Source organism: Enhydra lutris, unplaced genomic scaffold (genome assembly GCF_002288905.1).
Source record: "Enhydra lutris kenyoni isolate GAN:26980312 unplaced genomic scaffold, ASM228890v2 scaffoldscaffold39, whole genome shotgun sequence".
In the NCBI taxonomy this organism is placed as follows: Eukaryota; Metazoa; Chordata; class Mammalia; order Carnivora; family Mustelidae; genus Enhydra; species Enhydra lutris.
Genome location: NW_019154123.1, coordinates 28,391,833 through 28,406,156, shown reverse-complemented (window position 1 = coordinate 28,406,156; position 14,324 = coordinate 28,391,833). Strand labels below are relative to the sequence as shown.

Sequence of the window (14,324 nt, the reverse complement as noted above, 5' to 3'; positions counted from 1 at the left end):
AGATAGCAGAAACAGAAAAGTAGTCTGAGGAGCAGATTTTAAGAAGAGGGAAGAATTTTCAAAATTTTTGTTTGGTCCTTAATTTGTTTTGACGCTTTCCTTTTCCAGCCAGAGACCAACCTCACGACACTCCCTGGTGTCCGCAGTGAAAGGGACTGTAACGTAAGGTAGGGGCCCTTCGCCGGGCGGGAGCGGCGCAGGGCGGGGTGGGCGGGGCGGGCGGGGCGGACAGGACCCGGAAGTCCCGCCCAGCCTAACGTCAGCTGTGTCGGCCCTTGGGCGGTTCTCTGGGTGGGAGGGGCCGTTTGGTTGGGCAGTTGTGACGTCACTGGCCCTTGTCGGGTTGCTACGGCGCAGCTGCCAAGGTTAGGTATTTGGGGCTGAGCGAAGGAAGGGGATTGTGGGCTCAGAGCGCCGGGAAACGGCTCAAGGTTCACGAAAGGTGGAACGTGGGGGCTCACGTGCTGCTGCCACAGCAACGGTAAAACGGAAGTAGTGCTCCCGCGCAGCCCGGCGCCCGGGCGGAAACAACTTTCTTCCCGGAGCTGCGGCCCCGAGCTTCGCGCCTGGGCGGCCTCGGGCTTGGCAGCCGGGAGCTACCGGAGCACCCTCCGCGGGTAAGAGGGAGGAGGGGAATTTGGCGCGTACCTCCCGCCGCGCGGGAGAGCTGGAGCGCACCGCGGGCCTTGCCGCAACGGTTGTGTTAATGCCTCGGAGCAGCCTCGGTCTCCCGACGGAAAGGTTCGTTTCATTACCCGACATTTGTCTTAAACATGGATAAACACGCCGCCTTCCAGGGCAGCCCCGTTTCCCTGGATCGCAAAGCACCCTTTTGCTTCAAGACGTTATGGGATGCTCCCAGTCTCTGAATTTTGATACACTACTGGGCATAATATTTAAGCACAAAGGTGTTAATTTCCTTTCTCCGTAGTTGGGCCGGAATTAAGATTCTTTCTCTTTCAGGTATTGATGTTGAGTGTGCCTTTTTAGCGTATAAAAATGGCTGTATCCAAAAACGCCATCCCCTCCCTGTCGGAATGCCTGTGCCGCATCTGTGTGGAAATCCTAATCGAGCCCGTAACACTGCCTTGTAATCACACGCTCTGTAACCCATGCTTCCAGTCGACTGTCGAAAAGGCAAGTTTATGCTGTCCCTTCTGTCGCCGCCGGGTCTCTTCGTGGACCCGATACCACACCCGAAGAAATTCTCTTGTCAACATGGAACTGTGGGAATTAATCCAAAAACACTATCCAAAGGAATGCAAGCTTAGAGTCTCTGGGCAGGAATCAGAGGAAATAGGTGAGTAAAACCCAGCGTCCGTGTTGTCTGAAAAATCAAAATCCTTTAAAAAGTGAATCACCACTAATCCATTTTCGAAAAGAACAAAAAGCCGATTAATATTAGTCTAAATCTTTAGTGGAGATTTGGGTTTTATGGGCCCCAAAATGTTGATTGAGGTCGATGGTAACGTTTTGTTCATTGTGAGGATGTCCAGGCTGCATTCAATTGTTTGTTGGATTGAAAATGACAAATAAACAAACCAGAAGAATGGCCCACATAGAGCAGTTCAGTCATGTGAAAGTTATATAAATATCCACAGATGAGCAGTAGTCAGTAGAGCAACCCCAGAAGTACAAGAAGTACTGGATTCCTGTATTACTGTTTCTTTTACTTTCAGTTATTTTCTTTAACTTACTTGACTACAGAAGTACATCTCCATTCATTTAGTTCTTCCCTTAAGCATGCAGTGAACCTCAAATAGCTTTCAGGGACCAGTTCCATCTAGTTCAGTTATTATTATTTTTTTTTAAGATTTTATTTATTCATTTGACAGACAGAGATCACAAGTGGGCAGAGAGGCAGGCAGAGAAAGAGGGAGGAAGAAGCAGGCTCCCTGCCTAGCAGGGAGCCTGATGCGGGGCTGGATCCTAGGACCCCAGGATCACGACTGAACCGAATGCAGAGGCTTTAACCCACTGAGCCACCCAGGCTGGCAGTCTTTTTTTTTTTTTTTTTTTTTAAGATTTTATTTATTTGACAGAGAGAGATCACAAATAGAGAGAGAGAGAGAGAGAGGAGGAAGCAAGCTCCCCGCCTAGCAGAGAGCTCGATGTGGGACTCGATCCCAGGACCTTGAGATCATGACCCGAGCCGAAGGCAGAGGCTTAACCCACTGAGCCACCCAGGCACCCCTATTCTTTTCGTCCTAGCCTTATGCCATACTCACTTGATCCATTGTTGGATACTTGTATTGTTTCCATTTTTTAGCTATTTGAGTAGTGCTGATATAAATATTCTTTGTATAAGTATTTGAACATTTCCTGTTCTTTGTGTATGTACCTAGGAGTGGAAGTGTTGGGTCATGTTGTAATTTTTTTTTTTTTTTTTTTAATGTAGAAAGGATTTTTTTAAAAGATTTTATTTATTTATTTGTCAGAAACAGAGCACACAAGCAGGGAGAGCCGCAGGCAGAGCAGGCAGAGGGAGAACCAGGCTCCCCGCCGAGCAAGGACTCAATCCCAGAACTCAGGGATCATGAGGTGAGCAGTAGGCTGGCATAGTAGCCTCCAGTCTAATTGGCTTGCCTGCCCTAGAACCTTTGCGCTATAAATGAGCTGTGTTGAGGGCAATGGGGCCATAGTGTTCTCTACCTGCTGTGCTGGGGGTAACGTTTCTCCTCTGCACGTTTAAAGTGGGTGGAGGAAGGGAGCCCACAGTCTCTCAGGTCCACTTACCTGGAATTCAGCCTCTGCAACAGTGAGCTGGAAGGGATAAGACATGCTGGCAGTTTGTTTCTCCCAGAGGGATCCCATAGCCCTTTACCTGGAGCTGGGGAGACAGGGAGCCCTGGCTTGGCAACCCCACTTGGAGTGGAGCCCTCCCTCTTTTTTAGCTGGGTAGTGGGGGGAGGTGGTTTTGGCTCAAGTGCCAGAGTTTCTCATTTTTCTTAATGAGATTTAGTAAGTTTTGGGGGAAATATTTCTTCATTTGCTATATGTTCCTAGGACAGTTTCCAGGGATTATAGGACCAGTTATCTATTCTCTAGTTGTGGTTGTTTTGTTGAAGAACTCTTCTACAGATCTCCTCACTTTACTGTCCTGGAGGTTGATTCTCCTTGATTTTTTCATGTAAATTCTATTGCAGTATAACATATATACAAAAGTGTACAAATCAGGGGCTCCTGGGTGGCTCAGTCAGTTAGGCATCCAACTCTTGATTTCGGCTCAGGTCACAATCTTAGGGTTGTGAGATGGAGCCTACTTGGCTCCCTCTCCCTCTGCCCTTCCCCTGCCCAAGTGCATGTGCCCCTGCTTGTGCACGCTTGCTTCCCCCCCCCCCCTGCAAAGTGTACAAATTGTAAATCTGCAGTTCAGTGAATTTTTGAAGTGAAAATGTCTCTATAACCAGCATCCAGGCCAAGACCCCGAACTTTACCAGAACTCCTAAGTTCTTGTGGCCCAGTCTCTAGTCACTTGCCATTCCTGTAACTACTCTTCTGACGTTTAACACCATAGATTGTTTTTTACCTGTTCTGAACCTTTTAAAAAAGGGCATCTTGTGTCTTGTGTCTGGCTTCTTTAGATAGCATATCTATAGCATATATTGGGAAATTGATCCATGATATATGTGACGTGGGTTTGTTTTCACTGCTGTATAGTACTATGTTGTATGGATATTAAATAGTGAAAACAATGAAAAATGTTACGTCCATTGATATTGGGCATTTGGGGCTGTTATGAATAGTGCTGTAACATTTTTATACTTGTATTTTGGTGAACCTATGTCTACATTTCTGTTGGATATATTCATATACCTAAGAGTGGAATTTGGGGGTCACAATGTGTGGATAAAAAGTTAAATCTTGGGATGCCTGGGTGGCTCAATAGGTTAGCATCAGCCTTCGGCTCAGGTCATAACAGGATCCTGGGATTGGGTTGCACATGGGCTCCTTGCTCAGCAGGGAGCCTGCTTCTTCCTGCTGCTCCCCTGCTTGTGCAGGCTTGCTCTCTCTGACAAATAAATAAAATCCTTATTTTTAAATTTGTTTTTAAAGATTTTTTTTTTTTTATTTATTTGACACAGAGAGTGAGAGATCACAAGGAGGCAGAGAGGCAGGCAGAGAGAGGGGGGGAAGCAGGCTCCCTGCTGAGCAGAGAGCCCTTTGATGCAGGGCTTGATCCCAGGACCCTGAGATTATGACCTGAGCCAAAGGCAGAGGCTTAACCCACTGAGCTCTCCAGGTGCCCCTAAAAAAAAAAAAAATCTTTAAAAAAAAAAAAAAAAAAGTTAAATCCTTTCCTGTGCTATATGAGAATCCATCCTTTGATTAAATCTCTAGTTTTATTTCCCCCAAAACCTGAGGCTAAGAATGTTAATGATGTTACTAGGCAACATTGTTTAATGGGAAAAATGATCCCCAACTGACAAATTGCCCCTCTATTGGACGGAATTATAAATAGTGATTGGGATATTGTGCTCTGTGCTTTTCTGGGAATAGTGACCATTGTAACTGAGCATGTTCCTTGTGAGGAACCTCTGCCTTTATTGTTGCTATAAGAAATGCTGGTTGTTGTAGAGGAAGAATTATCTGGCTTCCTTGTTCTCATGCTATTAGATTAAAGCCAGATGTGGTCCTATGGTCATTTTCTGAGTGAAAATGTTGAGTGTAGTCTAAGACCACCCCATGGTGGGTGTTACATGTAGAATAGGCCTTAGAAGGTCTTGCCAAACAGTTTTCCAGAGTGGTTTTACCAATTTATAGTCGTACCAGTATGTATGAGAGTTGTAGTTGAACCACATTCTGCCAACACTTTGTTTTTCTTTGTTTCTTTCTTTATTCTTCTTCTTCTTCTTTTTTTAAAGATTTTATTTATTTATTTGATAGAGACACAGCGAGAGAGGGAACACAAGCAGGGGGAGTGGGAGAGAGAGAAGCAGGCTTCCCGCCAAGCAGGGAGCCCGATGCGGGGCTCGATCCCAGAGAAGGCAGATGCCTAACGACTGAGCCACCCAGGCGCTCTTTTATTTATTTATTTATTTTTAATTTTTTAATTTTTTTTTAAAGATTTTATTTATTTATTTGACAGAGATCACAGGTAGGCAGAGAGGCAGGCAGAGAGAGAGGAGGAAGCGGGCTCCCCGCTGAGCGGAGAGCCCGATGCGGGGCTCCATCCCAGGACCCTGAGATCACTACCTGAGCCGAAGGCAGAGGCTATAACTGAGCCACCCAGGCACCCCGAGGCGCTCTTTTTTTTAAAAAGAAATTTTGGTAGTGTACTTACTTCTTTTCAGCATTTTGTTATGAAAAAAAAATTTTTTTGAAAAATTTTAAACATACAGAAAAGTTGAAAGAATTTTATAGTAAACTGTTATATATCCATAATGAGATTTGACAGTATTTTATTTTACTTATTTTAATTTATTTTTTTAAAAAGATTTTACTTAAGGGCACCTGGGTGGCTCAATGGGTTGAGCCACTGCCTTCGGCTCAGGTCATGATCCCAGGGTCCTGGGATCGAGTCCTGCATCGGGCTCTCTGCTCAGCAGGGAGCCTGCTTCCCTCTCTCTCTCTCTCTGCCTGCCTCTGTCTACTGTGATCTCTCTCTGTCAAATAAATAAATAAAATATTTAAAAAAAAAAAAAAGATTTTACTTATTTGTCAGAGAGAGAGTGAGAGAAAGAGCACAAACAGAGGAAGCAGGAGGCAAAGCAGGCCAAGGGAGAAGCAGGCTCCCCACTGAGCAAGGAGCCCAATGCAGGACTCATCCCAAGACCCTGGGTTCTTGACCTGAGCCGAAGGCAGACCAAGCCACTCTATCCTGGCAGTATTTTAGTTTAGTTTAGTTAAGATTTTATTTATTTATTTATTTGAGAGAGAGAGACAGAGCAAACAGGGAGCTGCAGAGGTAGAGGGAGAAGCAGATTCCCCAATGAGCAGGGAGCCCGATGTGGGATTCAGTCCCAGGGTCCTGGGATCATGACCTGAGCCAGGTACCCTGGACAGTATTTTATATTTGCTGTGTCACAGATCTTATTTTTTTTTTTTTTCATTTATTTCAGTTTCCCTTAAATATGTAAGTACACATATTATGAGGGATCAATGTTAGCTTATAACTCTTTTAATGTAAATTTACATAGTGTAATGCACAAATCTTAATTGTACCTTCACTGAGTGTTCACATATGTATAACCTCTTGTAACATGAACCTTTGTAAAAGTACAAAATATTACCATCACCCTTGAAGGTACCCTCATGTCCTTTCTAGTTACTCTCTACCCCCTACTCTCCATAAGTCAACCAGTGATTTTATTTTTTCCCACCATAGATAAGTTTTGCCTTTTCCAGTACTTCATATACATGGAATTCTATAAGTTTACTAGGGTTCACATAACGAAGTACCACAAACTAGGTGGCTTAACAGAAATTTATTTTCCCATAATTCTGGGGGCTAGAAACCCAAAATCAGGGTATCCTCAGGGATGTATTCTCTTTTTTTTTTTTTTTTAAGATTTTATTTATTTATTTGAGAGAGAATGAGTGAGAGAGAGCATGAGAGAGGAGAAGGTCAGAGGGAGAAGCAGACTCCCCAAGGAGCTGGGAGCCCGATGCGGGACTCGATTCCGGAAGTCCGGGATCATGACCTGAGCCGAAGGCAGCCGCTCAACCAACTGAGCCACCCAGGCACCCAGGGATGTATTCTCTTAAAGGCTCTAGAGGAGAATCTGTTCCATGCCTGCCTTTCTTTTCTCTAATTTTCCTTTCCTTTTCTTTTCCTTTCCTTTCCTTTCCTTTCCTTTCCTTTCCTTTCCTTTCCTTTCCTTTCCTTTCCTTTTCTTTTCCTTTCCTTTCCTTTTCTTTCCTGTTTTTTCATGTCTTTCTCTTAGCTTGTGAGTGTTGCTCATAGTTCATGGTACTCCTTGGCTTACAGTTGCATAACTCTAATCTCTACCTCCATAGTCACATGGCGTTCTACCTCTACCTTACATGACTGTCTCCACTCTCTCTCTCTCTCCTTTTTTATAAGGATACCAGCAATACTGCGTTAAGGGCCCATCCTACTCCACTATGGATTCAGTTATGTCCACAACAGCCGTTTCCCAGGAAGGTCCCATTCTTAGTACCGATATTAGGACTTCATTGTATCTTTTTGGGGGACACAGTTCAGCCTATAATAGTAATCATGTAGTGTATATACTTTAGCATAAGATTTTTTTACTTACTAATTTTTTACTTACTAATCTTTGAGATTCATCTTGAGAGTATTAGTAGTTTATTTCTTGTTAAAGTATCATCCTACTGATTAACTATAGTATACTTTGTTGGCACTTCTCCAGTTCTTGGTGTCTCAGCTGTTTCCAGATTTGGGCTATTGGGAATAAAGTTGTTAAGATTCTTTTTTTTTTTTTTTAAGATTTTATTTATTTATTTGACAGAGAGAGAGGGAGAGAGAGAGATCACAGGTAGGCAGAGAGGCAGGCAGAGAGAGGAGGAAGCAGGCTTCACTGCTGAGCAGAGAGCCCGATGTGGGGCTCGATCCCAGGACCCTGAGATCATGACCTGAGCCAAAGGCAGAGGCTTTAACCCACTGAGCCACCCAGGTGCCCCAGTTGTTAAGATCCTTGAAGTAGTTTTGTTTTGTTTTGCTTTTTTGTAGTCATCTGTTTTTTTGTTTTCTTGGGCAAATACCTGGGAGTGGAATTGCTCAAAGTAGGTATATGTTTGGTTATTTAAGAAATTATGTACTATCTGCTGTGAAATGTGTAAGCCTGGTGATTCACAGACCTGTACCCCTGGGGCAAATAATACATTATATGTTAATAAACAGACAGTGGGTTTGGGGAAAAAAAAAAAAAAAAAGGAAGAAGAAAAAAGCTATGTACTATCATTTTCCAAAATGGTTGTATTATTTTCTAATCCCAGCAACAGTATTTGCAAATTCTTGTTTCTGCACATCTGTCTTAATTTGGACTGCTGTAACAAAGTATATAGACTGGGTGGCTTTAACAAAGAAGTTTATTTTTCCATAGTTCTGGAGGCTGAGAAGCCCAAGATCAAGATGCTGTCTGACTTAGTTCTTTGTGAATGCCCTCTTCCTGGTTATGTCTTCACCTGGTGGAAAGTTAGCTGCTCTCTGGCCTCTTGTAAAGGCATAAAACCAGTCAGGAGGGCTCTACCCTTCTGATCTAATTATTCCCTAAGCTTTACCTCCAAAAACTGTAGGGTTGGGTTAGGGTTTCAACACAGAATTGGGTGGGGGTTGGGAGGACACCTTCAGTTTATTTACAACACGCTCACTAACATTTGATGTTACCTATCTATTTAGTTTTAACCATTCTGATAGATTTGTAGTCTTATCTCATTGTAGTTTTAATTTGCATTTCCTGTTGACTGATGATGTTGAGTCTGTTTTTATTGTTTATTGATCATTTATATATCTTCCATTATGAAGTATGTTGGAATCTTTTGCTTCTAGAGTTGTTTATCTTTGTATTACTATTTATAAAGATTTTATTTATTTATTTATTTATTTATTGTGCTTATTTTCTTTCTTTTCTTTTTTTTTTTTTAAGATTTTATTTATTTATTTGACAGAGATCACAAGTAGGCAGAGAAGCAGGCAGAGAGAGAGGAGGAAGCAGGCTCCCTGCTGAGCAGAGAGCTTGATGCGAGGCTTGATCCCAGGACCCTGGGACCATGACCCGAGCCGAAGGCAGAGGCTTTAACCCACTGAGCCACCCAGGCGCCCCAATTGTGCTTATTTTCTTAATAGTGTCTTGATGAGCTGAACGTTTTTTTCCAAGATTTTATTATTTATTTATTTTAAGTAATCTCTACACCCAACTTGAGGGTCAAACTCACAGCCTCAAGACCAAGAGTCTCATGCTCCACTGACTGAGCCAGTCAGGTAATCTGTTGAGCTGAACTTTTTAATTTTCATGAAGTCTAATTAATAAACTTTTCCTTTTATGGTTATTGCTTTCTGTGTCCTAGAAAACTTTATCCTTTGTAGTAATATTAAAATATTTCTGGGGCATCTGTGTGGCTCAGTCAGTTAAGCATACAGCTCTTGGTTTTGGCTCAGGTCATGATCTCATGGGTCATGGGATTGGGCCCCGAGAGTCAGGCTCTGCACGCAGCAGGGAGTCTGCTCGGGATTCTCTCTCCCTCAAACAAATAAATCTTTGAAAAAAGTATTTCTGTGGAGGCACCTGGGTGGCTCAGTCGGTAAGTTGCTACCTTCAGCTCGGGTCATGATCCCAAGGTCCTGGAATTGAGCCCCACATCGGGGTCCCTGCTTAGCGGGAAGCCTGCTTCTCTCCCTCTTCCACTCCTGCTGCTTGTGTTCCCTCTCTTGCTGTGTGTCTGTCAAATTTAAAAATTTTAAGAAAGAAGTACTTACATGTTTTTTTCCCTAAAAATTTTATAGTTTTAGCTTTTATGTTTAGGTTTATGGTCCGTTTCAAATTTTGTGAATACCTTGTGAGATGGGGTTGTGGTTAATTTTTTCCTATACAGATACCACTTACTCCTGTACCTTTGTCGAAATGGCTTTTCTTACACAGTGTGAGTCTATTCTGTTCCATTGATTTGTTGACTTTAATGTTAAAATCACACTGTTGATTACTGTGGCTTTATGGAAAGTCGAAGTCACATCATAATAGCTCTCCAACTTTATTATTATTTTTCATGTTGGCTTTGGGTATTCTAGGTCCTTTCTATTTTCATGTAGATTTTTTCATCATCCTTTCATTTTCTAGCAAGAGCATAGTAGGGGTTGACTTGGGTTGTGTTGAATATTTAGATCAATTTGGGGAGAATTGACATCGTAACAACATAGAGCTTTTGTACCCATGAAGATAGTCTCTCACTCTCCATTCATTTTGGTCTTCAGTTTCTCTCAGTAATATTTTATAGTTTTTCGGTGAGGACCAGAAATATGTTGAATTGTATTTTCTTAAAAGGGTATGTTGAAATACTAGCCTCTAATACTTTAGACCTTATTTGGAAATAGGATCTTTACAGAGTTAGTCAAGTTTAGATCATTAGTGTTGTGGGCCCTAATCCATTATGACTGGTGTCCTCATTAAAAGGGGAAAATTGAACAGAGACAGACATACACAGGAGGAGGATGATAAGAAAACCCACAGTGAGAACACTATGTGAAGACAGAGGGTTGGAGTGTTGCATCTCCAATGAATACCAAAGATTGGTGGCAAACTGCTAGAAACTAGGAAGAATCAAGGATCCTTACAGGCTTCAGAGGAAGATGAGCAGATTTAATTGGGAGAAGAAAACTCTTATTTCCATGATGATGCAAGCGGAGTCAAATTGAGTGATGAAAGTGATTTTATAAACTACTTAATTGTTCAAGTTAGGTTATTGTGACTTTTGGTTTTGGCCCAGTTTTGAACATTCAGTTCTTTGATTAACTTGGATTTTTCTTTCAGAATAAAGTAAAGAGTATGAGGATAAAACTCCTTTAATGAATCTTGGCTGCTCAGGAGAACACTCATTGTAAGACTGCAATATTAAGTACACTGGGAAAATTTAATTCTCTGTTGATTTATGTATTTGCAAGTAACTTCTCCCAGTTGTTTAATTTTGTGATATTTGTCATACAGAAGTATTAAAAAACAAAATTTAACCAGTAAATTTGAAGATCTATTTGACTTCATTGAATTCTCATCAGCAAGCAGTAGAGGGCTCCTCTGAGCTGTAGGAAAAGAAAGGCAGAGAAGAGTCATTTAAAAAAAAAATGATGGGTTGACTGGGTGGCTCAGTTGGTTGAGAATCTGGCTTATGATTTTGAATCTGGTCACAATCTTAGGGTCTTGGGATCGAGCCCCACATCAGTCTTGGCACTCAGCATTGAGTCGGCTTGAGATTCCCCCTGTACTCTCCCCCACACGCCCACTCCCTCTCTTAAATAAAAACAAATAAAACAAATATTTAAATTAAAAACAAAAAATAAAAAACATAAACATTTAAAAACATATTTAACAAATAATAATATTTATTAACAAAGAATGCAATGTTTGGGCAAGGTCCCCCTCCTAAGGGGGAAGGGGTCTCTCAGGGCTTTGCCTACATGAAATTCCAGTTTGAGTGGTTAAAGGTTACATTTGAGGAGGTTGACGTTGAAGTTAGGTTAGGTATTAAATCTTGCTTTGCTTATGTGGGGCCTTCGGTGTCTGCATTATACCTCTGTGGTTTCCTTTTTTCTTTTTTAATGTTTATTCCAAAGCCATTTTAAATCTTTAAGTGAAAATCCAGCATTGCCACCCAAAACATTAGCAATGGGTGATGATCCGAGGTGGCTTTTGTTCTATAAAATGCCAACAAAGAGCATGCTGCTCTCTAAGGGGAAGGAAACAAGCCATCCTCCTGTGGTTTTCTTTTCTTTTCTTTTTTTTTTTTTTAAGTTGTTTTGTTTTAAAGATTTTATTTATTTATTTGAAACAGAGAGAAAGAGATCACAAGTATGCAGAGAGGCAGGCATAGAGAGAGAGAGGAGAAAGCAGGCTCCCCGCTGAGCGGAGAGCCCGATACGGGCCTCGATCCCAGGACCCTAAGATCATGACCTGAGCCGAAGGCAGAGGCTTAACCCACTGAGCCACCCAGGCGCCCCTGTGGTTTTCTTTTTAACAGAAGTTTTGATTGTTGTCTTTTTATGGTGGTAAAATGCATATAACAGAAAATTTACCATTTTAAGCTTTTAAAAAATATTTAAGAGAGAGAGAGGTGGGAAAGAAGGAGAGGGAGAGAGATCTCAAGCTGACTCTCCACTGAGCGTGGAGCCCCAGGCAGGGTTCAGCCTCATGACACTGAGATCATGACTTGAGCTGAAATCAAGAGTCAGGCCAAATTTGGGCTCCGTCTTTTTTTGGAAATGAAGTTTTGTTGGAACAGAGGCACTTGTCCGTATCAATGGCTGGTTTGTGCCCACAGTTGCAGGAATTGGGTCACTGCAACAAAGACTATGTTGCCTGCAAAGCATAAAATATTTATTATCTTGCCCTTTATGGGAAAAATTTGCCACCCTCTGAGCTGTCACATCTGGTATTACACGACCTCTCTACACATACCCTATCCTCCTTTATCAGAAGTGCTGTAATTGGGCGCCCCGGTGGCTCAGTCGTTAAGCATCTGCCATTGGCTGGGGTCATGATCCAAAGGGTCCTGGGATCAAGTCCCGCATTGGACTCCTTGTTCAGCAGGGAGCCTGCTTCTCCCTCTCCTGCCCCTGCTGTGTTGCCTCTCTCACTATTGCTCTGTCAAATAAATAACTAAAATCTTAAAAAAAAAAAAAAAAGTCCTATAATTGAAGTGCTGCGGTCCCTCCTGTCTTCTTGGGCATCGTTTCTAGCTCCTACTATTTTTTTCAGGAGCCTTATACTCTCTCCTGTATTTCCCACTATATTGCCTCAAATGAATCCTCAACAGCTAAAATAAGAATTTGGCATACTTCATTGCTACCTGTTAAGGAGTTACATTACTGTTTTTAATTCTGTGAATTTGCAAACTGCTGGTCTACAAGCCGTGTAAAGCCTACAGTCAGGCTTTCTGTGACCCATTCAGTGCTGACATTTAAAATTGGGAGATTTCACTTTAAAATACAGATTTCCGGAAGTTTTGAAAAATCAGAAAATATGGCAAGGACAAATCTAAGTTTCCTGGTGGCAGGAGTCAGCTGGAGTTGAGTAATAGCTGCCCCTGTGAACAAGCAGTTGGGTTCTCTTTTTCTAGATTTAACTCGAGATGATTTTTTCCCTCTCTTGTGGCTTAGTGTTTCTTTAATCCTGTAGATTAGTTTGAAATGTCTGGTGATTCTTGGTTTTACTTTCACATTTAAAAATGAGGCCCTTCAGGTCGCCTGGGTTGCTTAGTGGGTTAAAGCCTCTGCCTTCGTCTCAGGTCATGATCCCAGTGTCCTGGGATCGAGCCCCACATCGGGCTCCCTGCTCAGCAGTGAGCCTGCTTCCCCCCCCTTCTCTGCCTGCCTCTCTGCCTACTTATGATGTCTGTCTCAAATAAATAAATAAAATCTTTTTTTTTTTTTTTTTTTTTAAAGATTTTATTTATTTATTTGACAGAGAGAAATCACAAGTAGGCAGAGAGGCAGGCAGAGAGAGAGGAGGAAGCAGGCTCCCTGCTGAGCAGAAAGCCCGATGTGGGGCTCGAACCCAGGACCTGGGATCATGACCTGAGCCGAAGGCAGCGGCTTAACCCACTGAGCCACCCAGGCGCCCCAATAAATAAAATCTTTAAAAAAATTTAAAATGAGGGCCTAGAATAACCTTACTTGTACATATATTGGCATTGGTGACTGGCAGACATTGTTGGAGGTTATGCTTGGCCATTATGCTTTCCCACCGTAAGTGCCATATTTTAGAGGGTTTTGTTCTGGGTTACCACAACTGTACTGGGTCTGTCTAGGCAATTCAGTTTCTTTAAAAAATAACCATTGAGGGGCTCCTGGGTGGCTCAGTGGGTTAAGCATCTGACTCTTGGTTTTGGCTCAGGTCGTGATCTCAAGATTGTAGGATTCAGCCTCTGGTCAGGCTCCACACTCAACAGGAAACCTGCTTTCCCTTTTCCCGTCCCCTACTCACGCAAGTGCTCATGCTCTCTCTCAAATACATAAATACATCTTTTAAAATAAGCTTTGAATGCGCTTATGTGCACTTACACACACATCTAGGAAGAAACGCCTACCCGCCAAGTATTCTGATTTCACAGATCGTGAACTTCTTTTTCAAGATTCTGTTTATTTATTTGAGAGAGAGAGAGAGAGAATGAGAAAACAGCATGAGGGGGAGGGTCAGAGGGAGGAGCTGACTCCCCACCGAGCAGGGAGCCTGATGAGGGTCGATTCTGGATCCAGGATCATGGTCGTAGCCAAAGGCAACTGTCCAACCATCTGAGCCACCCAGGCACCCCAGATCATAAACACCCCCCCCCAAGATCATGAACTTTCAATTCCCTGTCCCAACTTAACTCACTGTGGTCTTTATTATGCCTTGTGTTTTTGAGCCTGGGCTGCTTTTCCGGTGTATGGTACAGATTCCTCCTGCCTCACCTTCCTCTCTGAGGGTTGCATTTTTCTTCATTCTGATGTATAACTCATCTCTTTTATATCTGCTTCCAATTTTCTAGAAATTCGTTAAAGTTTCTTGTTTACTGATTGACCCCCAATCTCTTTGCTGTTTTAAGATTACTTTTTTAAAAATTTCTTTCGTGCTGTTGTTTTAATAGATTCTAGAACAAGAGTTAAGTATATGTATTCATGTGCCATTTTGAACCAGAAAACCTCTGGACTT

At 42.4% G+C, this 14,324-nt stretch overlaps 1 protein-coding gene across 3 annotated transcripts in view; it reads left to right on the top strand.

Moving 5' to 3' along the window:
* The first annotated feature begins 536 nt into the window (after nucleotides 1–536).
* LOC111155172 (ring finger protein 168) overlaps nucleotides 537–14,324 on the top strand; it is a 42,276-nt gene continuing 28,488 nt past the window's right edge. Inside the window, exons 1-2 of one of the 3 annotated variants that reach the window (XM_022515262.1) lie at nucleotides 537–617; nucleotides 964–1,300. In XM_022515262.1, coding sequence (XP_022370970.1) covers nucleotides 1,000–1,300 — 301 coding nt within the window. In that variant the 5' untranslated portion in view covers nucleotides 537–617; nucleotides 964–999. Of the gene's footprint in view, nucleotides 1,301–14,324 lie in introns of all 3 variants that reach the window. The other 2 variants (XM_022515260.1, XM_022515263.1) reach the window with 2 other exon arrangements.